The following is a 26,912-nucleotide window of genomic DNA, read 5'->3' on the forward strand; positions in this document are numbered from 1 at the left end:
GCTGCTGTCTCATTGGCTTTGAAGTTCTCGGGCTGTTTTCCACCCGCCTGTCACTGTCTTTCTCTCTCTGAGCTCACAGAATGAGAGCAGAGCTGCAGTCAGCCTGAAAAAGAAGGGGATGGCATCTTCTTCACAAATATAACGGCTCACAAATCAGATCATTTTTTAAGATTATCTTTGACCAAAAAAGTCAGCCTGTCTGTGTGCAGATTGGCTCCTGGATTAGAAAAAAGGCTCACACTTCCTGTTATCTGACATGTAGCCAAACATGATTGTGTGCAGACATGATGTACCTCCATATAAACGTCTGTGTTTATGTTTGTGTTTGCATTTATGGCTCAAAGATCTTGGAAATGTGACAGTAAACAGAATGGTAAACAGCTCCCAGCAAGATCAGACAGATTGATGTTTGTTTGCATTTCTCTGGTGACTGTGTTATCACGTTATAGCATGTCCTTCTGCGTGAAATGTACAGAGTAACCTTGCAATAATTGACTACCCTAGGGGCGGATCAAATTGACCTGTAAGCATTCCAGTTTCTTCTTCATTAAACACAGCAGTAAACCATAGCCATGTTCTAGGAAAATGTTGGAATTTCAAATCTTTTTGGGTTTGTTTTTACAAACATTTGTGAAAATACTTGGGAATCTATTGAAATGTTCATGGTAATACTACACTAATACACAGTATATTATGAAATGTTATTGGGATTCTTTTAGAATTTTTAAATTGAATAATAGCTGAAATTGTCTTGCATTTTGGGCTGTTTGTCTTTATTTAAGATAAAGGACAGTGGCTTGAGCTGGAAACAGGGATGAGAGAGTGGTGGATGACATGCAGTGAAAGAGCAAACAGCCAGACTTGAACCTGGGACGCCTGCGCACATTAAGCATGGCCTAACCACAAGGCCATCTGCACCCCAACTTACTGAATTTTAGACATTTTTTCCTGAGATTTGTAAGTTTTAATGGAGATTTGTTATGGGGGGTTCAACCAAATTTTCTGAAAAACTCAGAAAATTGGAGAAAACAAAAATTTAAGAAAAAGTCTTTAGTGATATTTAGGAATTGTGTCTCTTTTTTTAAAGGAGTTTTCAGTTGAAATTTTCTAGATAGTGTGTTGGCTATGTTTGAAAATATTTGTGGAAATACTTTAATTTCCAGACATTTTTTACTTCAATTTTTGGGGAAAAAAATGCAAATAGTTTTAGGAATTTTCAGAAGTTTTGATGATTTTGGATTAATTTTTAAAACTTAATGAATCTTTTAAATCATGGGGAATTGCAGTTAACATTTCTGGAAAAACTCAAAAACTTTGAGACAACAAATATTCCTGAAAAAATCTTCATGGAGATTTTCTATGGAAATTTTTAAGATTATTTTGAATCTTTTCTCAAAAACATTTAGAGGAATAATTCCTTGGAAATTCTATAATATTTGTCAGTAATTTTCATAGAAATGTACCCATCGGGATTGTTTAGGGGTTTTAATTAAAAAGATAGTGGACATTTTCTGGCATTATTGGCTGCAATCAATTTAGTTTTACTAATTTTTGTCAGACTTTTTTCCCTTGATAATTTGTGGAAAGTTTTATGGAAATGTCAAATTTGCCACAGGGACTATCAATTCATATTGAAATCTACTGTTAAAAAATCTTAAAAATCTGAGAAAACAAAAAAGTTCGTAGAAAGTCATATCTAGGAGCTTTCTGATTTAAAGGAATTTTAATGTGATAGTTTTAATGAATTGGAACAACTTTACTAAATCTTCATGGAATTTTTCAAGATATTTTGTTGAATGGTCTTCGACAGAAATTTATTGGAAAAACTGAACAACTCATAAAAATGTAATGGTGCTTGTCAGAAATTTTCATGACAATGTTTAAGATTTTTTATTAAATGATGGTTGAAATTGTGGGGAATGATTGCATTATTTATTTGTGTCTAGCTGTGGGAAGTTTCAGAAGCTTTGATTTTTTTTTTTGTTTGCGATTTTTTTTTATGGAGAATTATGGGGAATTTGAATTAATATTTCTGAAAATTCAGGGAATTACTGAAACAGAAAATTTCTGAAAAAAACATACACAGTATTATTCCAGGAATTTTCTGGGATTTACTGTGTGAATTTTGAAATAATTTAGAAGCCATGATGAAAATTGTCAATATACTTTTTTTTATAACCCCTTGTAATTAAGATGACTATTCTAGTCTTTTGTGGAAATTGTGTATACATATACATATTAGTTATTTTATTTTATAAACAACAGTAAGTGGAACTGATGATTTCTGAAAAAAACATATTAACCAGAGAATTTTCTGAAACGTCAAAGAAAATTTACAGTAATTTTGAGAAACCTTTATGGACATTTTGACGGCTTCTCTCAGTTTTCATGGTAATTTGCATGAATTGTCAGAAACATTTTTGAAGAAATACAGCGAGTCTTTGACTTCCTCAGCTGCAAATATTGCATGTTCTGCTCTTTGTTGTTGCCAGAAGTTAAAAATGTATCGTTTCAACACTGTGGTAGCTGTTGTCAGTTTTTACTCAGCAGTAATAAAATAGGCAATAAAGAAATGGTTCTCCAAGATTTTTCTTCTGCCCTAGTTCTTTTATTTTGCCCATCTTCCAAAGTCAGGACCAGAGCCAGCTCTACAGTGTGCTGACATTTTTACTCTGTTAGTATTCTGTATCAGATGGCGATGAGAGCATTTCAGCTAAAAAAGCCCTTTCCCTCAGAAGCGCTGTATTACTCCAAGCTGGGTGTTTTCAGAAGAGCGCCTGCCTGGTGTTTCCAGCCTTGAAAAAAACTCTTTGGTGGACTCGGGCCCTGAAGCATTTCCTTTCACAGAAACCTCAGCCACAGTACTTAGTCTTGGGTTTTGGAATCAGTGTCACATGGATCTGGTGTATTTTAATGAGCTCTAGCCTCAGAGCAGCTCTTTTTTTCTCTCACTTTGGTTCCGTGTATGAATATATTTGAACTATTTAAATTCTATGGCCAGCTCATAGAGCACCCATACATCCTACTGCAGCCTAACTGAGCAGTCGCCAACTAATTTAGGCGACAGCTCTGACATAGTTGGCTTGAATGTTCCCTCAGAGGGGCTGTGTCCACGAGCCAAAGTGAGAATCAATTAGAAGAGGGTCTGCAGAGGAAAACGGGGCAAGGGGCTACAGAGAGGAGACACTAGCTTACATAGAAACTCATGATTCAGAGACCAACACAAACTTCTGTCCATCTGTGATGACACAGACTGTCCTCCCTTCTGTTCCTCTCTGTTGATGAGTTTGGTCCCTTCTTTTATTGAGATGACTTTCTCTTCTTTAAAAAGTCCATGTAACTAAACTGCCCATTTTGATGGTTTAGTTTGAGATATCAGATGAATAAAACTAACATCTAGAGAGGGTATCTCAAGGACTAATAGTTCTAGGCTCTTGCATACTTTGTAAGTGTTGCATATGTCTTAAAGTACAACACTTTCGTTGTTTACATTGTTAAAGAGGATCGTAGGCCCCTTGGCTCAAGTTCCTCAAATGACAAATTAGGAAAAGTTGAAACTGCAGCACCAGTTAAAGGAACAATATGTAGATTTTTTCACACTAAAATGTCTATATTATTTAAAAAATGACTACACTAATGTGACCTAAACTTAGCACAAAAAGTAAGAAAATTTGTGTTATTTTGTGTAGGTTATTTCTTTGTTGTAACAGTTTGGTAATAAATCTTATACCATTGGAAAGCCTGTTATTTCCCTTTGAAATGGTGCCACATTTGTAAGGAACATGCATTTGTGGGATGAGCAGCAGAGCTGAGTATGTGGGTTACTTTTTGTGCTGTTTTATGTCTTCATTGTGAACTTGCATTACCTCTGATATTTCTAACCATTTTCAAAGCCAGAGAAAGGTTTAATTTAATAGTTTTAATTATCTGTTTAGTGTCACGGCAGAAACTGGACCATGCTGCCTTGAGGCTGAGAGCTACTTGCTTAGGGATCACTCGCATTGTTTGGGGCTTTTTGCCTTTATTTTGATAGGACAGCAGAAAAAAGACAGGAAATGAGGGAAGAGAGTGAGGGAAGATATGCGCCACACAGCACTGGGATCGGGAATTGATCCTGCACTCAGTTTGTCGATGACTGTAGCCTATTTACATGGGTACCTGCTCTACCAGCTGAGCTAAACTGGTGCCCAGAAATTTTAACAGCCTTTCTCCGTTTCTACAGGCCTTTGGTATGGATTGGTGAAAGCTTGCAGAAGCTTAGGCTGAGTCTGGCTCGGAGCTGGTTATATTTGGTTGGATGTTTGGAGAATTGGATACATAATTGCCCAGAAAGCTAGTGTTAAATTTCATTCAATGGCTCGTAAGAATTTTTAACATACGAATGTACATCCCAAAAGATATTATTCATAACATTTTGGGTGGTGATTTTATAGGGTTCATCATGGTACTTTTACAGTGCATTTCCACAGCAGCGCTGGAAAGAAGCGACCCCATCTTTATGCCTGGCAGCATTCATACTGATACTGCAATAGTGTTGTATTATGTCACTATCTGCCAGTAAACAGTGCATGTTGCCTTTGTTGGATGGTGAAAGGCCAAGGCAAAGCAGGAGCTTCACATAGACAGGCATGCATATACACACAGCTCCACTGGCTCCACTGATCCTGTTTAGCCTCTTTTACACTTCTGTTACTACCTGAACAGACTGAAGTACTGGACCTTCTACTTCTGAAGACAGCACAGAGGATGGATCACTCAGTTCCCTTTTTATGTCTCGAAACACCACCAGAGCACAAAATACCACAGCACTGTGAAAAGGGCTGCTGTCTCATATTTAGCAGCTTTACCAGGTGCAGAAAGTCACCAAATAAAAGTTATGCCTCAGACTGGCATACAAAGATAAATAAATTAATCCATCTACGGAAAGTTTGTCTCTTTACATGTTGGTCTTGAAGTTAGCTGAAGAAGTTTGGAACCTTGCAAATCTATCTCAAATGCATGTTATCAATTACCCTCTCCAATTAAGTCATTAGTCACAGACTATAAACATCATGGCAACACTTGAATACATAAACCGTTTGCAAACAACAGGCTGTAGACACTAGCAGGTAACAAAAAGGTAACAAAACCAACAACCATTTTGTCCTGTTAATCCATAATAGTTGTTTTGAAAAACTCCACATATTGTTATCAGTGAATTTCAACTTAAATCATGCCCCTTCAATTGTGATTTATTTTTCATTTCCATAATATCCTGACTTTATCAAATCATTCTGCATAGTTTATCACTGCAATCAGGGCAACAGAGGCAGCAGTGTGGACAAGAAAATATCCTTTGTGTCAATAATTGGAAGCAACATGTCCGTTTCTCACACCAGTGAAATGTGGTAATTTAATACAAGAAATTGGTTCAACCCAGGAGAAGAAGGTCCCTTGTTTTTACAGTCACTTCAAAGTTCCTCAATTTACAGAGCTTCACTGACGTCCTTCTCATGCTCACCCCTATATTTACCTCATACATGCACTTTAGAGTAAATCTTGGTTTTGCCATAAACGCCGCTGCCAGGGACTGTGGTGAAAGACTCACAAACCTCAGAACTCCCATCACAAGAGTTCAGGATGCACCCATTCCACTCGGTACAGTTCTGCGGCTCGACAGACTCCACAGGGTTCTGCAGACTGAAACTCTGGTTGGCTGTGTGGGAGAGTGGAGAGAGGGAGGCCTGTGTTTTGGAGAGTGTGGTTAATCTGCAGAGTGCAGGTTTGCTTTGGCTTCAGACTGTAACTGAAGCTTTAACTTGCGCGGCTCTACGTTTCTGGTTTCTCTTAGGTTACTCTGTTAAAAGTCCAGTCTTACTTTGGAAACACTCCTCTCCTGAACAGTGCCCTATTTTTCCTCTTTTTAATACCAGGCCCTCCATGCTAATTGCCATGCTGCCATGCATGGACAGCGCTGTGTATCGGGAGTGCCACATTTGTGTGTTAAACTTTGTCTCCATGTAAAAGAGGGCACATTTTGGTGTATTTGTGTGTGTATTTTTGTGGCTGAGTAGCAGTAATTGTGGGCTGTGCCCCAGGCCCTTGTTAAACCCCTAATAGGAATAGCGGCCGGCTGATGAGGTGTATAAGCGGTCAGTGGGTCGTGCTACATTTCTCTGTTCCTGGCTTGAAACGCAGCCTCCTTTTTGCAGGCAGGGGTAATTATGGGATGTGAACAAAGGGGGTCCAGTTACCGAGGAAATACGCCTGTTTGTGAGTTCAGCCAGACTGAGAAGGTAACTCAGTGACTGGAGAAGGTATACAGACCATGCATTTTTCTGCAAACTGCTCTATTAAGGCGTATTTTGCTATAATTGTGTGCTCAATTTAAACTCAGACACAGGCAGCTTTTTAATCTACCCCTTCTTTTTATTATCTTGGCCATTTATTCCCTGTCTGTAATTCATTTGTGTGCCTTCAACCTCGCCTGCTCATTTAACAGTAATTTGCTGCATTTTGCTGACTGCATTGATGATTTGTGTGACCTGTGAACATGCACTAATTGTAAAAATGAAGGACATCTCAGCTGATGCTATTACCACTGTTTTGTTTTTTCATGACTTGAACATTTTCCCATGTGTTTGACCATGAAAACAGACCATAGTTTGTCTAACAGCTGAGGACTTCTGCCTTGTAAAAATCTCTTCTTTTAATTAGCAGTAAGGTTTGCCAGAATCAACTTGACTGGAGACAGCCCATAAATATTGGCTACTGATATCTGCTCATTTCACGTTATTTGAACAGAGCCAGTGTTTGTCCAAAGGGCCCATATCAGCCTACTTTTAAACCCTTTTCACTTCTTTAGTTGCCCATTGTTTGCCCCTTTGTCCATTTTGCCACTTTGTAACAGCTTTTCACCATTTTTCTGCCCACCTTTGCCTCTTTTTTGCCTTTTCATAACCCAAACATTAACCCCATTTTGCCTCATTGAACCTAATTTTTTGCCATTTCAACCCAAATATATCACTCTTAAACCACTTTTCACTACTTATTTCTTCCATTCATGCCACTTTAACCTTGATTCCTTCCAATGTTTGCCTTTATTTCACTATTATTTGATTACTTCTTACCTTAAAGTTATTTCAGATCCCCACAAATTGATTCTCTTGTGTCCTGATGTCTGTGCACATCATGGCTAAGCTATGAAGTTGGACATCAATTTCCAAATGGTCTAGCCAATGCTCCAGCCCACACTGATAACATTACTGACAAAAGGCAATTCTGTCTTAAGATGGGGGTTTACATTTTGAAAGAAGCTGTATTGTACTACAGCATAAGTAAATAAAACTGTTGTGTAGATAAGTGTTACCTTACCAGTTAAAAAATATGGTTATCACAGCTTAACTTTAACTTAACTATATCAGTTCCTGTTTTCATACCACAGAAACTAAAATATAGAAATGCTAAGCACCAAATATGAGGAAATGTTTCATTTCTAATTGACAAAATTGTAGTCACTGTTTGCACAAAGACATTGCAAATACATATTTTTGAACAGAATTATTATGTTATTTGATAACATAAAAATGGTGTAAAGTCCTTTTTTTACCATCTCTTGTTCTGCTTTTTATACCTGAAGGGGACATATTTTACCCCTTTAAGACAAGTTTATATTGGTCTCAGAGGTTCCCAAAACACGCCAGTGATGTTTGTTGCTGAAAAAACACTCCAGTGTTGGATTTTTGCATGTCTAAAACAATCCCTGTCTGTCAGTCCTCCTCAGAACGAACTGTGTCTGTGGCTTTAATTGTTACTGAGCCGTCTTACTCCGCCTGTCTGAGGACATAAATGTGGCTTAATAAGGCCCTGTCCACATGGAAACAAATTCAGGTGTATACGCAAAAGTTTTTACTGGTATCGGCGTTTCATCCACATGGAAACGGCGTTTCAGGTGACTGTAAACGATACTTTTTTAAAAAACGGGTCCTAAAGTGCATAAATCCTTAAACGACTAATGTTTCGTCTCCATGTTGACAGCTTTCCGCATCTTTCTAGAAACGATTCTGTCACACACAGCGTAGCTCTCTTACCACGCCTGCACAGGTCCGACCAAAACAATAATGGGTGAATACAGGGTTGTGTTTGTGCTGCAGAAGCTACTGAGCTTGTGATGGATTTTATAGCAAAATCTGATGCTCCTTTACCACTGCTGGGAAACGCAACCACATGTTCTTAAATCCAACATGGAGAACAACCAGAAGGGCAACTAGAAGAAAGTCTGTGACAGTTGACTGTGATCTTCTTCTCAATATATCGTTTTGTCTCCGTGTGGACGGGGCCTGAATGTGACTCTCCTGATCTTCCTTCGTCCAATATATTCGAAGTGCAGGAGTGAGCAATTTTTGTTGGATAATTTCTTTGTTCTGTACCTGTCTGATGAAAAACTTGTCACTTTTAAATCTTTGGTTTTTACTGTTGATCAGGGTTCAAGATGGCTGTTGTTAACATTTGATTTCTACCACTGAATTATCAAAGTTTAAATTCTGATGGCCACCCTTGTATTAAAAGACATTTCCTATTTTATGACATGTTACTCAGTCACTTCCTTGTTTTCAGCGAAGTCAGTAATTTGGAGGTGAAACAAACTTTTCTGACAATTACTGGAAGTATTTTGCCGGCTCACTTGATTTGAATATTTTGCCTTGTTTTCTCTGGGTACAGAAATCTGCTACAGACATCTAAAATGTTTGTTTATACAAAGAAAGAACTACTGAATCAAGCTTAATTTTGATGTAAAAATGGAATAAAGATGTTCATGTAACATTAAAGTGGAACTTGGCATCAAATTAGGAGAATCTACTCAACACAAGAAAATAAAGATTTAAACCATTATCCATGGCTGCTCAACAAGGCCAACCAGTCGTCCCTCACTGCAGTCCTAAAAACGTACCGAAGTTCACAGCCAGCAGTGTGTGTTACTGGTATTTTCATGTCAGCAGGGTCACACTTTTCCCACAAACGTGTGCTATCAATGTGCAACACCTCACAGTTAACAACACAAAACGTGTAAGCAGCTTTTATGAGGTGTTATTCCCAGTGCATGGTGTTCTGCACGATACTTGTAATCTTTTGGCTGCTCTAAGCTTCGTCAGAGGTAAATTCAGATGTCAACCACCACTAATGATTGTCTGATTAATGGGTTTGTTTTTCCTGTCTGCAGCTTGCCAAAAAGATCCGTGAAAAGTTCAACCGCTACCTGGATGTGGTGAACAGGAACAAACAAGTCGTGGAGGCCTCGTACACAGCTCACCTCACCTCTCCGCTCACCGCCATCCAGGACTGCTGCTCCATACCTGCGTCTATGATGGAGTGAGTAACTTCCTCTTTAACACAAAAAGAAAAAAACTTTCTCTCTGCTGACACCCCCTCCAAAATCTCTGCGGGAGGTTCATCCTCCATCTGTACAGACACCTCCCACTGTTAGTACCCGCACTTAACTCTCTATATGTTTGCTTTATGCACCAATTACACACAAATCCTCCACCTCTCCCTTGTTTAAACTTGTTTCATTATTGTCAGATTACATCACACAGTTTACAGCCTTGAACAGCTCCAGTATGCTTACATATTTGGCTGGATTTTGTAACTCAACTTTTTTTCAGAGCCTTTTTAGGCAGTTTTGTTGTTTCTGTTCTGCAGTGTAGTCACTTGTTTTAAAGTTTGCCTGTGAGATTTTGTGTGCACACTAGAAGTTTTCTGGAAGCTGTCATCAGATCATATTCAGAGAGGCCAACAAGACACCTATGACTACTCTGAAGGAGTTACAAGCTTCAGCAGCTGAGATGGGAGAGCCTCTGCATATTACTGTTGCTTGTGTTCTTCACCAGTCAAAGCTTTATGGAAGAGTGGCAAAGAAAGGGCCAATGTTAAAGAAAACTCATTATATCTGGACTAGAGTTCGCCACAAGGGTACTCCATGGTCAAATGGAAGAAAGTTCCATGATCTCATGAGCCCAAAACTGTACTTTTTGGCCATTAGACAAGATGCTATGTTTGGCAGACAACAAACACTGCACATCACCAGAAACGCACCATCCCCACTGTAAAGCACGGTTGTGGCAGCATCATGCTGTGGGGATTCTTTTCAGCAGCCAGCTCTGACAGGCTTTTAAAGGTAGGGGCTAAAATGATTGTGGCAAAATATAGGAAGATCTTGGAGGACAATCTTAGTCAGTCTGCAAGAGAACTACGGCTTGGGACAGTATTTCTTTTCCAGCAAATCAGCAACCTGAAACACACAGCGAAAGCTCACAGAAATGGTTGGTCATGCCTGATCCCTGTGCAACCTTACAGAGCTTTAACAGTTTTGCAAAAAAGAATGGAGTATAATTGTATCGTCCAGAGGTGCAAGCCTGATTGAGATTTAGCTGCACAGACTCAGTGCTGTGATTGCAGCAAAGGTGCATCTACTAAATACTGATTTTAAGAGGGTGACTGATTTATAAAAAATAGAAAAGGGTAAAACATCCAAGAGGGTAAATACTTTTCATTGTTCCTGCTGAAACGTTTGTCAGTAAAACTTCTGTTATTACACATGTAAACCAGATCACTTTAGATACTGAATTCCAGTCATGCAACTACATGTTTATGTATCTAGCACTTTCATTAGCTAGGCAATACAAAAGTGCCTCATGCAGGACATTAAAAGTGTCATATCAAACTAGCTAGAAGATATTTTGCAGTTTTAAAACAGAAATACCAATATGTCTAACCTATTTTGAAATTTACTCTTGACCCTTCATGATATGATTTCCAGTTTTATAAACAAAAAAGTCGATGAATTTAATTAAAGTACACCTAATTATGTGCTATGATCATAGTGTGGAGGCGACTGAGTTTTGCCCTAAACAGCTGCCCGTTTACAGAAATCTCTTCAGAACTGGGTGCAGGCTTGATAATGTCAGTTTTAAGCCCTCTGCTGAGAGAGTTTTAAATTGCCCCAGCCTACAGTACAGACTTAGTTTTTTCAGCCAATCACAAACTCCAGCAGGCGAAAACAGAGTTCAAAGCTGAGCTCAGAGAGAGAGAGAGAGAGAGAGAGACGGAGCTGCTTTCAGTTCTAATCTACAGAGCTGCAGCTGTCTCCACTCCTCATCCCCTCTCTCTCTCTCCATTTCTGTCTATCTCCCTCGCCTTTATCAGCCAATGTTACGAGTTATTGCTCTCTGAAGTTTTCGCTTTGCAGACTTCACAGGCTGCAAGGTCACCAGTTTTTTTTTTTGTTTTCAGTCAGGCAGGCAGGGAGGAGGAAGAGAAGGAGGCGGCCTGGCTCAGAGCCACCAGCCACCTGTAGCCGAATCATTCACATGACATGCTGGACATACACTAACAGTTGTTCACAGGCTAACATGTTGTATTTTTGTCACAACATGTGCTGTCTAAAGCCAGGTCTGAACCATAGGATTTACAGCTTTCAGAGACAGTTTGAGGCCGATTTTTCAGGGGGAAAAAATTATATAAGACCTTGATGTGAAAGATGGAAAGATGCAGGGGGAGTCACATGGGTGGTGGTGAGGGAGGGGAGGTGGAAATACCAAACTGAAGCTGAATCTGACAGATCCCTGAACTTCAAAGGATCTTCCTCAGGGGAGGATAAAGGCACGGAACGCTCTCGCTTTCATTTTTTGGGGTTATGCAGGATTCTGAAATGTTTTTGCTCTCTTTTCCTCTGCTAACTGAAGAGCCACCCACTTCAGGTTGGGTTAGGCTTCAGTATTCCTGCTCTATAGCTGTTTTCACACATGCACTCCAGAGAATTTCTGTGAAATTTTGGGCAGGCTGCCCCTGAAATCTTACTGAGAAGTTGTGTACATGTGCACCTCACAATGGGAGACTTCTCTGTTTGAAAGTAGGGGGGGTCTCAGGAGGCGAGACCTGATGTAAAAAGGAGGTATGTAATATGGAGACAGAGCAGCAGAGTCTGATGCTAAAATGCCAGCTTTTGTCTTTAAATCAATGCTACAGGTAGGTAGGCATCAACAAGGCATGGAGAAGAGAAGACTGTTGATCAGAAAACATATGACACCCTGTCATTACATGCACAAAGATCGCACTATGATTGCATATGATCCCTGAAAATGAGTTTAAAAAACTGCTTAAGTACAGCATCCCTGATTCATCCAGGGAAATATATTAGATGCCATCATTTAACTGTTTAACTCAGGTGTAAAACTGAGACAAAAAATATTTATCTGTACAAGAAGATGAGAGGAAAACCAGTAACTTAAGTCATTCCTGGTTGAACATGACCCATGCTGGAGTCAGAACAGGACTTGAGTCCCCTGTGGTGCTCTTCACACTGCCCTTCATTAGTCTCAGGCATCAGCTGCTCTTGGGGGTCTCAGTCAGGTCAGCCAGTTTAGAGAGGGATCAGGTGGTTCACAGGGTGTCCATGTCTGTTAGCCATCAAGCTAGCGGGCTATCATTTCTCAGCAAGGCCACCGAGGGCAGTGCTTAGCGCCTGCTGGTATGCTTTAATCATTGCCTGGTCTCAGCCGCAGCTTGTACCTGAAAATAGAAAATGTATGTGACTGGTAGAGTTGGTGCGTGTGTGAATGTGTGTTTATATTTTTAACATGAAATCTCCAGGTGCTCATTTTCAACAGTCTCACCGCTCGGCAGTTGTAAAAGTGAGAAGTGTGCTTGGGAGCAGCCCAGACGGTATTTAACGGTCTCATTTCTGCTGCAGTTCAGAAGAGATAAGCTGTAAATGGACTGTGCAAAGAAAACACCATTCATCTGATGTGGAAGAGTTCTGTTAAGGAGATAAAACAGCTGCTTCTGCATAACAGAAGAAGGGAGAAGCAGAGGGGATATAGAGTTAGATTAAAACAAACATTACAAGGTGTCCTTGAATGTTTGCTCTGGACTTCATGGCCGTCTATCTGATTGTGCAGGGATAATATGTTCAAAACTACCAGCATGGTGCCATTTAAATACCCTGTACACCAAGACTAGAACAGTTTGGAGACGTTCTTTCTATATACTTTTGGGCTTGTCTGGGATTGTGATTCATGGTCAGGAATGAGAATTTGGCTGAACAAGACTAGAGGCATAAGGTTTTAGAATTAAGAGTTTGGAAAAGATCTTCATTGTTGGTAATACTGTGAGGGAAAGTCGTTTGAAATGTGGCCACAAATTAAATTGCATTTTAATCCTCCCTGCAATATCATGTTGGAAAAGTTTTAAATCAGTGAAATAAAATAAGATCATTTTCTGTTAACAATCAGGTCTGTCTTGCTCAGCACTTCAGTATCTCAGACTGCTATATTCATGTTTTCACACCCTTTAAATGTATTCAGAGGAAGATCATGCTTACTATCTGCAAACTCTAAGCCCAGGTCAGACCAAAGATTCACATCATAGCAAGATTGTTAGATGGTTGCAGCGGACAGTTGCAGTAGTGTGAACTGAGCCGTCACAGCTTGAACTGAGATTGATGAATAGCTGGTAGCTGATTTTCACACTGTAACAATCCCAAGTTGGCTTGCAAGCAGCTCTGCATTCTAACATTGCGTCACTATTGCCTTGGTTCTATGTGAAAATAACCTGACACAGCCTCTGGACAGCTTTTTGACTGTGTTCTAGGTAGGGCTAAACTGTGCTGTTCCTATGAGTTGGTTTCAACCCACCATTGTTTACATCGGGCTTTAGAGCACTGTGGCTGCAAGGCAGTTGCCAGACAAAACAGCTACAGCTGTGTTATACCTCAGAACAAGGCACGTGGGCCTGAACTGATAATAATGTATTAAGATTTATTTTGTTTTTTTAGATTTTTTTTTTTTTGGCCTTTGCCTTTATTTGGACAGGACAGCTAAAGAGAGGCAGGAAATATGGAGAGATTGAGGGGGACTACATGCACCAAACAACACCCAGACTGGGAATCAGCCTTGCGACCAAACTACAGCCTCTGTATGTGGGCATCCACTCTACCTACTGGCAATATGCTGACAATATAGAAATCACACATGAAGCTAGTTAGAATGTATAAAAGTTGACTTAACCTTTGTGTTGTGCTCCTATGTGTGTGTCCCACCAAGCATGGAGAAGAGAAAGGAGAGCCGAGAATTGTCTGAGGACTTAAGAAGCAAAATTGTGGAAAAAGGATCAGAATTGAACCTTTTAAGCTGGCACTGCTATACTATAATGGTGATGACAAAAAGACATGTCTGCAGTATCTTAAGGGAAATTAGTGATGAAAAACCTGCATGTAGGAATTACACAGCTTGATGTTGCACATTACCATGACGATAACGATACAGAAAAAGGACAATGATTGTGCTGCACTGCCCTTGTAGAGACAGATTTTTGGTACAGTAACTGAAGAAATAAATCACTTCAAAATCACTTTAAAGAGTGGCCCATCGTGAGCACTCATGAGTTTCAACTTGTCTTGGTGCCAGTCTTTGGACTGAACTGAATTTATTGTTATGAATGTCTTTTTAATTTTTATGTTGGAGTTAGAAGGGGGAATGCTGCACAAACAAGCAATGGTTTGGCTCTTTCTCTTCTTGAACTTGTAACTTGAACTAATGTTTTTGGAAGTATTGTATTAAAGGAGCTCCAAAAACAAATCTCTAAAAGTTTTGTTTAATGTATTTATTACAGGCTTCTTTACTAAAATAATTAAACACTTGTTGGTTTTCATTGCCTTTCCCAGCGTGATAAAGCCAACAGAAAATGTAGTCTTTGGTCAGAGTGCTGAACACAACCCAAATCCCTAAACTCTCCTCCAATGACCATTTGATAACCATCCAACATGCAGTAACATTATAGGAGTGATGAGACTCCAAATGTCAAATACCAACAGTATTAATTAGACAAAGATTAAAGACAACATGCTGCTAATACAGAGCTCGTGTTTCTAAAGAGGCATGCTCACTATCCGGGCTATGGGCAGATTTACAGTCCACATCAAGAGTATTCAGATCACTAGTGAGCAGCTACCAAGAATTAGAGCCTCATTTTAAGATGATCCTATGGGTGCTCATTCAGCACCATGATGATACATCTGTTTGCACATGAGAGAAGGACATGGCAAAATATCAGAAGAAGAAGGTTTGTTCAATGACCCTAACAGCTGTAAATATTTGGCCAGTACCAGAACTCCCATCAGGCCTCTGCTGATGTGGATTTCCGTTTCACTCTTCTCTTTTAGGTTGCTCTGTCTTTGACTCTCAACTTTAATCCTCCTTATTCTCTTCTTCTACTTATTTATTCATCTTTTTAGTCTCTGTCTGCCTTATTTGATTTACTCCCATCCTCTTGATCCTCCTTTTAGTCCTTTTACTGTTTCCTTCCTCTCCTCCTACACTGACATTAGAGGACAGATTAAGAAATAAGGTCTGCTCTATCTTGCCTGCTTACACTCCTTCCATACAATATTAAACTTAGTGTATCACCAATATTTATAATCCATTAATATTTATTAAAGAAGTAGTGAACACTTTAGTGAACACTTCAACATTTTTTTCAGCTGCACATGTATCTGATAGAACAATGATAAAACACATCAGTGCTGGTGTTATTTCTGACATTTGCACCAAACTGATAAAAATCAGCATTTTACATTTTATAATTAGCCCAAAGGACATCTGCCTTGAAAAATCTTTTCTGAAAAGGTGGGGCTACCATCGTAGGAACCTACCGATGGTAGAAACCCACCATTGGTAGGTTTCTACGTCACAAACTCTATATAAAAGGTAGAATGTTACCGCCTCTAACTGACTTCACCATTCAGAGACCACTAGTGACGCCAGTGCTGGAGTCAAAGGTGCAAACAGGTAGTGCTCAGGACCACCATGGTCCACCACCACACTATAGCCTGCTTCAGAGGACTAGATGGGAAAAATCCTCCACTTCAAAAGATCGCTCTGAGGCTGCAGGACTCTGTGTCTCTAAGGGGAAGGGGAAGTCACTGTCACTCCTGCTTCATCTGGAAAACCCTGTCTGTAAAAAAACAAAAAAACGTCCTTTTCCCCTCCCTCCTCTCAGTACCAAACTGCCCACTTCTGTGCATTTTTTGTAATCCTGCAGTGGGCAGAGTTAGCTTTGAGCTGGGGGTTCAGTTACACTTTAAATATGTATATTGATTTTATCATGCTAATATCTACTACCTTACAGAGTCGTTTATGAATAACTAAACTGTGACCAAATCCCAAAGTCAAAAAGGTTTATTTTGGTCTGTCCTGTGTATTTACAGGTTATGGCATTGCATCCAGCCACATCCCATACAGTTATATCAAATCATATCGTATCAATTCATGGTAACTTGAGAAACTTGAAATCTTACACTTTAATTCTTTGTAACAGAGAAACAGGTTATTAAAAGTTAAGACAGCTAGCCATTGTGCCTTTCCAATGACGCTATCCATGCCTTCGTAGTCTTAACTGAAGCTTTTCTGGTGAGCCTGAAACATGGGTGACTTTACAGGGCATTTGAAAATTAAATCTATGCCTGTATGTCCAATACTGAACTTCTTTTAATCAATTTTTAAAATCCATTTTCTGTCATTTCTGCAGCTAGCTTGTGACTATTTTGCAGACTTTTTGTCTTTTTGACTTTTTGTCTAGGATGATGCATAAATGCATGAATCTGTATAAGGTGAGAGATGTGCCTTTCAAATGTCAACATTTTGATACCATGCAGTATATGTTTTAAAAAATTAAAGCTTGCAATTGGTTGTTAAACCCCATAACTATTTATTTTGTGATCAAAGTTACAAAAAGGCTATGCAAATAAAATTGTGCTTAAATTTGGCTGAAACAGTCCCAGGGTTTGAACACTCAGAGATATTCACTTTTACTTTGTGTGAACTGCTGCCAAATGCACAAATGAAAAGGTTTAACAAGACTTAAATGGAAAAAAAGAGTAAATAAATATGGGAAAAGTAAGGTAGAAAAGCTGTTCAAAAGTTAAGCGACAGAAAGAAAATAAAAGTTATATGCAGAGAATATCAATGTGCAACCTGTCCCTACATGTGCCTTTCTTTGTCCTTTCTAATCAAATTAAGGATATATTGGACGACACTCATGATAAATGAATGACTAGTCATATGTTGATAGAGTGTAGCTGTACATTCCTATCTAGTTCAGTACAGTAGTCAGGGTTTTTGAGGCCTGTGTGTAGTTGTAGTAGTAATTTTAGGATGGCAGGATTTTGAAAGGTATTACTAATAATTTGTCCAGTTCCATTAAACATGAGGAAGATTTTCTATTCAAGGTGTCCCTGTTTGGTTCTTAGCCAAAATCCGCTCTACATATTGATATCACGATCAGATCTGTTTGGATAGAGCCTCCCTTGAGCCCTTTCCATTCACCAACTAGCATGCATCCTGCTGTACTGCTGCTTTTCACTGAGGGATTGCAAATACATTAGACCTGGTATTACACTTGACGCTGCACAACAGCAAGCCTATCCAAGGTAATCGTACTCACCGGGCTTTTTGAATGCTGTGTGATTGCCTTCTCTGTGGATAAACATGGTTTCTGCAGCAGGGGACGGCTTCATGTAATGGATTTTTATTCCCAAAGATGGCTAGTTACTGCTGAACATGGCAGGTGTCGCCTTATTTAGAGGTGTCTGCCTGTTTCACTCTGCTGTATGAGACTCAAGGCTCTGTGCCTTTTCTGTGGTGTTGTGCAGAAGATTTTGGTCTTCTTTTCATTGTTAAGGCCTTGTTTGGCTCTTCATGCACACGTCTTTCAGTTTGATTCTGGGTTAAGAGTGAAAAAAAAACATGTTGCGTTTCAGTCAAAATTTGAGGCACCAAAAATAAATTGTTGTTCCAGTTTTTCTCAAGGACACACAGAAGCCTATTATCGGTGTTTTGTATCGCTTGAATTGTCCTCGGGATCTTTCCTAATTACCGCATAAAAAACAAGCCCTTTTGGGAGGTATGTTAATCAAGCAAGCATTCCTACAATACATTATTAATATGCATATTCAGGGGAGGAATTATTTAAAGCATCGTACATCTATTTGAGAGTGATCATGGGTAAGAGTTTGAATTTCCATTATTATTTTCTTATTTCGTGACTCATCTCAAGCTCGTGTTCCTGCTCGAGTCTGGTGAGTCCAGCGTCTCTGTAGAAAAACACTTTTTTTTTTGCCCTCATTAAGATGTCTGATCAGAATCGAACCGCTCTCTCCCTCGTTCTCATGTGTGTTTTTTTGATGTGGAATTCAAAGCGTCTGCAAATGTATTTTTTATCTGGCACACATTTCTGCCCACCCCTTCTATGCAGAGCGGGCTGAGGGAGAATAGTAATGACTTCGGCCGTATGGGACTCTAAATGAGGGAAGTTCAAACGCAGCCTTCACATCACAGCACCTGTCAATCAAACCGTGCCGGTGCCAGGTCCGCAAGCAGAGGGAGCCAAAGAGTGTGTAGCATCTGTGTTTACGTGTGCACATGTGTGTCTGTATGTTGCCATGCCAGAGAGAGAGAGAGAGAGAGAGGCTGTAGGGGGGTCTAGTTTGCAGGATGGAAGGATCAAAGCAGCCAGACTTGGTGCAGTGCAGAAACAGGCTGCTCCTCTGCATACCTGCCATATTTGTCAGCTCCTCACTGCAGAGATATACACTCTGGAAATCATGTAAGACATCTTAAAACAACTCTGCTCATGCTGTTTGTTAACACTAAAACAAATAACTGTGAAATGACTCGTGCGAAGACGTTAACAGGAAAGCTGGGTGCTAAAGAAGGGCTTGTTCATTGCTACACGTGTCTCATTTTTTGTCACCTCTTAAACACATTCAGATTTCAGTATGCTCAAGGGCAACATGGCCCTACTACTACTACTGTTTCTGTACAAGAACAGAGCTCCATGAAAGGGCCAGTTACAGAGAAAATAAGCCACTCTACAGAGGATTATGGCTTGTGTGGCAACTTTTTCATAATGTTTTCTAATATGAACCCATTCAGATTACAGACCGAGGCTTAGTGAAGCCTTCTTCACTCTTCCAGACAATATCCAGACCTTCAAGTCCAGGTCATTGTTTTAACTCACTTTGTCACTCATGCTGCACACAGCAGAAGATTGTCTATGCATAACTCAGAATGTTTACATACACAGTTAATATGAGCTATGGTTATAGCTCTGGTAGGCCATTAAACTGGACTCAAGTCCCAACTGCCTGCAGAGTTCAGAGACAGGATTGTTGCAATAAACAGTTCTGGGGAACACTACAAAAAAGTTCTGCTGCACAAAAGGTTCCCAAGAGCTAAATTACCTCCATTATTCTCAAATGGAAGACGTTTGGTACAACAAGGACTCTTCCAAGAGCTGATCACCTCACCCAAACTGAGCAATCAGGGTTAGAAGGACCTTAGTAAGAGAGGTGACCAAGAACCCGATGGCTATGCTGACTAAGTTTCAGAGATCCTGTGTGGAGATGGGACAAAATTCCAGAAGCAAAGCCATCACTGCAGCAGATGAAAAACACATGAAAGTACGCTTTCATGCAACATGTATATAAAAGTTTCCAAAGTAAATGCAAGAGAAAGAAAGTAAGCAGTTCTGACAGTGAAGGCTAAGTATAAGAAAAAAATATGATCAGGGAGGCACTGATTTATCGATTTAACATTCATTTTAGCTGATATTAGCACTCTTAACAAATGATGGCCCATTAATCGTATGGCATGTGCTGATTTTAGTTGGAGATGTTTATCTTTTGTGCCATATCAATGTAATACTTCTATCCAGTAAACCCAACTGCTTATTTAAAAGTATGCCTTTATTTAATTGGACAGAGTAAGTGACCTGTTGAACAAACTCTGATCTCTTTTCATGGTCAATCCTGAGAAATTAGCACTCTCTGGAAATTCACACCAGATAAAGAATGACAAAAGCATCAGCTAGTGGCTTAAATGTTATTTGAATTAGAGATGCATCGATTGTGAAAACCAGGACAGATACTGATGTTAATATGACAATTCAACTAATGTAAATGCTGATACTGATTTTTTTCATCACTTCTTTTGGGCTTGGATTTCTAGTATGTCAGCATTTGACCATGAGGTAGAGTTTGTCGAATAGATCAATTTTTCTGCCCTGTAAAACATCTGTTATTTGATTCAGCGGCTAGATATTCCAGACGCTGGCATAAAGTTGATTGGAACCTACAGATAACCATCGGTAACTGAAATAATTTGATTCCTCATAATTTGGTCGATGTTTGTTAACAGGGCTGATATCAGATGATACCAGTGTTAAACTGATGCATCCGTACATACCTAATTTAAACATAAGTATCGATAGCAACCCATAATTTTGCTATTGGTGCAACTCTAAATCCAGAAATATCAAACCTTATCTCAAGGTCAACAACATCATAGACAGGCTCACTCACTTGTGGTGAGGGTTTGTGAATATTAACTTTTATATTCAGACTCATGAAGTCAGACTTCATGATGACCCTTTTACTGGAGGGCTGCCCATAAAGTAAGTTTCAAGTCTGAGTTTACGTTTTCAGATGTAGCCTGTCTGAGTAATGAACACCTTCAGAAGAGTAATGCATGTGTGAAAGGGGCTAAAGGATATTACTGCAGTCAAGGAAATGGTATCTTAAGTGATAAAAGTCACAGTACATAAAAGACAGAGCTTATTGGAAGGATCTCCTGTTCTGAACCAATTTCAATTCAGGGGCACAGGGGTTTATAAAAGAAAGTGTGATGTTTCACATTAATTCTGTGGGTAGGATAAATGCCAATGCCACGAAAGCTTGAGTAAAGAAGTCTTCTTTTAGATCGGCCCATATTGTATTACTTTGGAGTTTGATGTCGTGGTCGGTGTAAACGTTCAGAGCAATTATTTTAAAAGTCTTCAGTTCCTGCTTTTATCTCCTCAACTGCCATAAATCCTAGTTTTGAAGTAGAAGTGCCTCTCTATTTCAGCCATACTCAGTGTATTTTAGCACATATTTATAATAATATAGGACATCTAATCGTCTTCTTAAGTGCTCTTCTTAAAATAAATTCTTCCTGTACCGTTAATAAGGGCTCCACTTGGACCGTACATGGTAAAAGGCATTGAATTAGGGAAATATAGAATTTGAAGTACACCATTCCTATCCACTTTAATACTCAAGGTAATTTCCACTTGACCAGAAAAGAGGCAATGTAAGAGCGAGTAATTGAGTCATAATTTTTAGGTTTTTATTTCTACAAATGTGGTCCAAAATCTGGCTCTTCTCTACCTTTTTTGTAGTAAGTAATAAATAGACAAGCAATCCAGAAATTAGCCTGATCTTATGGTGAACTATGGATAAAACACAGCTGCCTGTGCCAGAGCAGAGAGACAGAAGTTGGGGAATAAATTTACTGTTTTCTGGCACAAATCTTAGTTATGATGCTTTTAATGACCTGTAGGCCACTGTGGCTGATAGATTTGGGAAATTTACCTCACAATGAACAGCATTTGGCTGGCTGTTAGCTTTTAAGGAAGGCAGTGGCATCAGCTAACAACAGACTGTATTGAGATGAACTGCTCTGTGATTTTATATTATTGTAGCATTGTAGGGGGGCAGGATAATTCCCCATAGAGACTGGTGATGTCATGGGCTCCTATATTTGCTCTGCTCAAATTAAACCAAGCCAGGAAAGAGGTGAACACCTTTCTTAAGGTCAAAATATAAAATTCAGTCACACATAGATCTCAGTGTTTCCACATGTCTATAGAAACTCTATTGCAACATGTCTAGTGTGTTAAGACAAAAGTTTGGGATTTTACTTTAAAGGGACTATAATGAGCTGTTCAGCAGGTATGCCTAATAAATTGGTCAGTGAGTTTATGTATGGATGGATGGCAGAGTAAAAGTTGTGGCTCTAATGGATTATAGAGTGGGAATAATTGCATTCAGATGTACTCTGGGAAGTGGAATCACCTTTGTTAACGGGAAGGCAAATCTGGGCATTCCATGGAAAATATGATTCACTGTCTGTTACTTTTCTACAGTTTGAAAGCAGGATGACCGATGATGGTGCCAGCATTACAATCAGGCTCCATATATGACACCAGCAGAATCTATCAGTTTCTGCAAATTGGGTTAACTTCACAGTTTCAAATAAAGTTTCTCTCTTTGTCAAAAACTTTCTTTTTTAAACCTGAATATTACCATAGAGTTGAAAGATCAGTCAAACCTGTGACTGTAGTTTTGTTGGGAATAGATTTGTGGAGAAATGTTTGTGAAGTCCAAGCTTCCCCTCCGACAAATGAGCCAGACGCTCTATAAATTCCTTAAATGTTGCCTGTTTGTGTGTGTTTAGGTTTGATGGAAACTTCAATACCAACGTCTCCAAGACCATCTGCTGCGACAGACTCTCCCCCACCGTCAACAGCCGAGCTTTCAACCCGGGACGGGACCTCAACTCAGGTATGTCAGTCTCACATACACAAAGACACAGGCATAAACCACAAACAGGATAAAAGGAGAGGAGTTTGGTGCTAAATGAAGCAAACCGGTGTAACAGATAAAACAGGGAAACAAGAAGCTTAAAGTGTTTGAATTTCTGAATGTTTTCTGTGGCTCCTAAACCAAATGCTGAATAATTTAACGGCTATTTCTATGGCATTCAGTTTTTAATTAAGAAGTTACACGGTTCTCTCTGTTCTTCTTATCTTCTGCAAAGTTAAAAGCAGAGGACATTGATCTGAGATAGAAATAATTAGCTGTGCATGTCGAAAGAGAGTTTTGCAGCCTCTTTCACACTTTCTTCCCTTTTGCTTCCTGTCTCCTCAGCTTTCCCTCCCTTTGATTTAAAACTGATTTTTTTTACAGCCCAAGATCAAACACACTTTGTTTGACTTTGAACTCAGTCGGCAAATGTATTCAGGGGTTTTTGTGGTTTTATCATCCCATTGTTTGAGCTTTGTCAGTTCTTTGTTTCTGTCCTCACTTTACCTCAGCTTGTTGTAATTGCATCACTCTAAAGCTCAAAGTTAAACTGTTTTTACTGTATGTTGCCTCATCATTACTCTCATAAAAGAAGGAGCCATGGAAAGGTCTGATAGTGTTTTTACAGATCTCATTTTCACATTTATTGGGGTGCCAGATTGCAATAACAGATTGCAGAATATGTAAAACCCACATCTGTCTGCAGCACATCTGTCAGTCTGTGTTTGATTAGGAAAAAAATGGATTAAATTGTCAAAAAAACCAAGCATATTTGAAAGTTTCCAAGTTTCCCCTGCTCCTTTTTCTGTTCATCTGCCATCTCTTAGTGTGCTGCCTGTGCTTCCACAAAGGAAAATATCAGGCTTAACTCCATGCATTAATCACATATACAATCCAGTTTTTCCCAGAATACTCAATCACTTTTCCTGTCTCTCACATGTCTGTTTTTGCAGCAAATCTTGTTAAATTGGCAGTTTTTTTAAAGGTGTAATGTGCAACTTTTGCAAAAAGACATCTAAAGATATTACTCCAGTGTTAAGTATAAACATATATTATAGTTGAGGAGTTGTCAGTTATCAAAGCAGATACATTTTCCACTTTTATTGTTGTAATGGTCCATTACCTGCCTCTGTGACAGACACAGCATGTTTATTGTTGCCTTGCAAACAATTATCAATCAAACTTTGTTTATATTGCACCTTTCAAACAAACTTGATTGCATTTCAAAGTGCTTGACAGGATTGTACAAAAGTAATTGACAAAAAGATAAAATGGTAAAAAGATTTAGAGACTAATGCACACAAAAGTAATTCACTAAAATGATTTAAAGACAAATGATTAAAAAGAGACAGAGATAAAAGATAAAGCAGTAAAGGAAAGTATGTATGAAATAAGAAACATTAAGATTAGCATATTAGTTGCTTTCCTAGTCATGCTTTGTGCTGTGTACTTGGATTTGACCACAGTTATTCTCTGCCGTCAGCCATGCTTGTAACACGTCTGTAATTCACAGCTCTGTCCTTCGATCCCCTCACCCCATAATGGTGTGGTCCCACTAGACATTTCCAAGTTTACTGGTGAGGTAAAAACATGCTGCTCAGCTGCGCACGGCTTTAATCCGGCTATGGGTACTGCTGGGCAGTTAATCAAAAAATAATCAAAACTGACATTTAGAGCCTCTAACTGACGTAAACCTGCCATGTCAATTATTTTTCCCCTTGAACTTCACTGTACACACCCACCATCCCCTTAAAAACAAACTACTTGCTGTGTAGTCATGTGACAGGCAGCCAGGTGTCACAAAGCATATAGCCCGCTGGAAACCCAAAAGAAGAAGAAGAAGTCAAATGGACGCTGTCCCATCCAGTCCACTCAAACTCATACATGGAGCTGACTGTGCTTTATATAAAATAGTACAAAAATAGTAAGAAGAAAGTGTGTTTTGATTTTTGTTTAAAAAAAAAATAACCATACATTGCTAATAAATCACGTTCTTTTCAGTTATTTGTTTTAAAGTTATACAAATACTTACAGCACAGTCGGGGTTGGGGGGCAGGATAATTGTTCATAAATCGTAATCAAGGTCAACAGTTCAATTAATTGTGATTTAGATTTTTGCCAAAATTGCCCAGCCCTACCATAAGGTGTCTTTACTAAGCAACAGGCCACACTTTATATTCCACAAATTAATTTTTACATAATGTGGGAGAAACGCAACCTTCTTAAAAAGTGGCGTTCTTTATTGGTGCTACAAGGTAGCAGTGCTGAGCAGCCTGACTTTTATCTTCTATTGTTTTCGTGGCGAGCCCCTTGATGGCAGGATATAAATCCTGTACATTTAAGGAATTTGCTTATTTTAGATCCCATGTGTTGAACCAAATGTGACCCAAGCTATGTTAGCTAGGCTCTGTAGATTTTGCAATTTTTCAAAGTCCCAAGCAAGTCTTCAAAATTATGGTATACTGGAAGAATGTTGCTTATTTTACCAAATACTTCAGATTAATGCCTTAAAAATAAAAAAAAACCTTTTAATAACCAAACTCAAGCTTCTGGTTAACTCTAAACCTTTAATAAAAATGGCTGTATTGCCCTTTAACATATATTCTCAGGATGTGTTCACTTTTGGGATTTTTTAGGACCTGTACAGACCTAAAGCAGGTGCATATCTAATCCAATAAAAATAACTTGTCTGGCACTCAGTCCTGGGTTTACTTCCAGCATATGAAGCACACTCACCATGCTCTTTTGTTTGCTTAAGGAGTGACCCCGTCTCCATTTTAAGTCACCAGTATGAATCTTTAGCTAGCATTATCTCCTGAACTTAACCGTTTAGTTTGCAGAACATAGTCCACAGAACATGCAATAGTAAATTTTTTTGGTTATCTCTTCGACTGAATTCAATAAGGAGGAAATTGACACAAGCATACACAACAACCCGATCAGCGTACTATTGCAATCTAATATAGAAATGAAGTTGTTATGTGTTAACTCAGGTTGGATTGTTTTTTTCATATTTGATTTTGGGACACAATTATCCAAAAGGACTTAAAGATTCTGTATAAAGCAGAGTAAGGTTTCTGTATGCATCAATTACTTACAGCTCTTGAAATTTTCTTTTATCCAAAGTTTTTGTGACAGTTTTTCAAACTATCAGGATTTCAGGATGATTTTCTATCCATGAGTCCAACCCACTTCTTACAGTTGGCCTATCAGTAAAAACAAGTTTTACTTCCTCAGTGCAACTTGGATTCCTCCTTCCTTTCTTTTGCCATCCCACTGCTGTCAACCACCCTTACGCCCCCTGCTCCTATTTCTTCCACACATCCCGGCCTCGTCTCTCTACAAACCATTCATAATGCCTGCCATTCATAACACGTCACCATCGGCTGGTTTTTATTTTCCTAACAAGCCAGTCACGGTGAGTTCAAGTTACCCTTCTGCCTCCCCTCCACTCTCCTCTCCCTGTTCCTAACACTCAGCGCTCCTTGACCCCCACGTTCCCAGCGTATTCATTCTCTCCCATTTGTCTCAGCCCAGTCTAAACAAGCAGCTACAGAGAGGAAGGAGGGAGGGGAGGGAGTGGGTGAGAGAGGGAGGGATAATTGAGAGGGTGAGAATGATGAATGAAGAGGGAAAAGGGAGGGAGGAGAGATGATTGATACTGAGTAATTGTATCAAGATTGTATTGTTTACTTCTGTCTTCTCTCATCTCATCTTCCAGTTTAACTTTGTGTGAGAAAGAGGCAGATAGGAGAGGGATAGAGGATTTGGGGGGCAGTAGAAGGGATACCAGCAGGTTAGAGTTAAAAACAGGTAGACGAGTAGTGACTTGGATGGAGTGCTGGACTACTTACAGCTATTTTCTTACCTACATACAGTTTAACTGTATGCAGAGTTGCAGCTGCTTAATTTTATTAATTTTTCAACCCTAAATGTGAATATTCTTCCCAAGTTCTCTCTTTCTAATAATCAAACCTGCTGCATTATATTGCTCTCACCATGCTGAGTTGTTAAAGAAGATGCTGCTCATTAAAGCCCCCTTGGCTGAAGTTAAGTAAGGTACACAATTATTTGTGTTCTCAAAAGTTGGGGCAGGCACCAAAATAACTGATCTGTACTGTCCCACTTTTTGGCATCCTTCTGTTGGAGTTCCAATGGGGCCTTTCCACCATGACCTTTGGCAGCGCCGATCCGAACCAAGCCATGCTGACTTACTTTCCATCACCAGTTTGGCCGCAATGGGCTACACTGAGCTGGGCCTGGAATAGTCCTGCTCTGGAACAGGGCCCAAGCACGCCACGGTGATGTCACAGTGGTTCGTCATCATTCAGGGCACCTCACAGATAGTAACTGCTGCACCAAACTTTGAAATGCCTGTCACATTACCAACAGAAGGAAAGAAACACAGGTCAACTGTTGGACAAAACAGTGCTTACTAAAGTGCAGCTTTGACTCAATACACCAGGTCATCAGTTCT

General features: G+C 39.4%; 1 protein-coding gene across 1 annotated transcript in view; it reads left to right on the forward strand.

Annotated features, from left to right (window-relative positions):
- The window catches only part of cachd1 (cache domain containing 1), a 130,535-nt gene that overhangs the window by 51,451 nt on the left and 52,172 nt on the right, over window positions 1-26,912 (forward strand). Inside the window, exons 3-4 of the mRNA XM_041791063.1 lie at window positions 9,200-9,348; window positions 22,308-22,414. Of these exons, the coding sequence (XP_041646997.1) occupies window positions 9,200-9,348; window positions 22,308-22,414 (256 nt within the window). The remainder of the gene's footprint in view (window positions 1-9,199; window positions 9,349-22,307; window positions 22,415-26,912) is intronic.

This window comes from Cheilinus undulatus, linkage group 7, assembly GCF_018320785.1.
Source record: "Cheilinus undulatus linkage group 7, ASM1832078v1, whole genome shotgun sequence".
In the NCBI taxonomy this organism is placed as follows: Eukaryota; Metazoa; Chordata; class Actinopteri; order Labriformes; family Labridae; genus Cheilinus; species Cheilinus undulatus.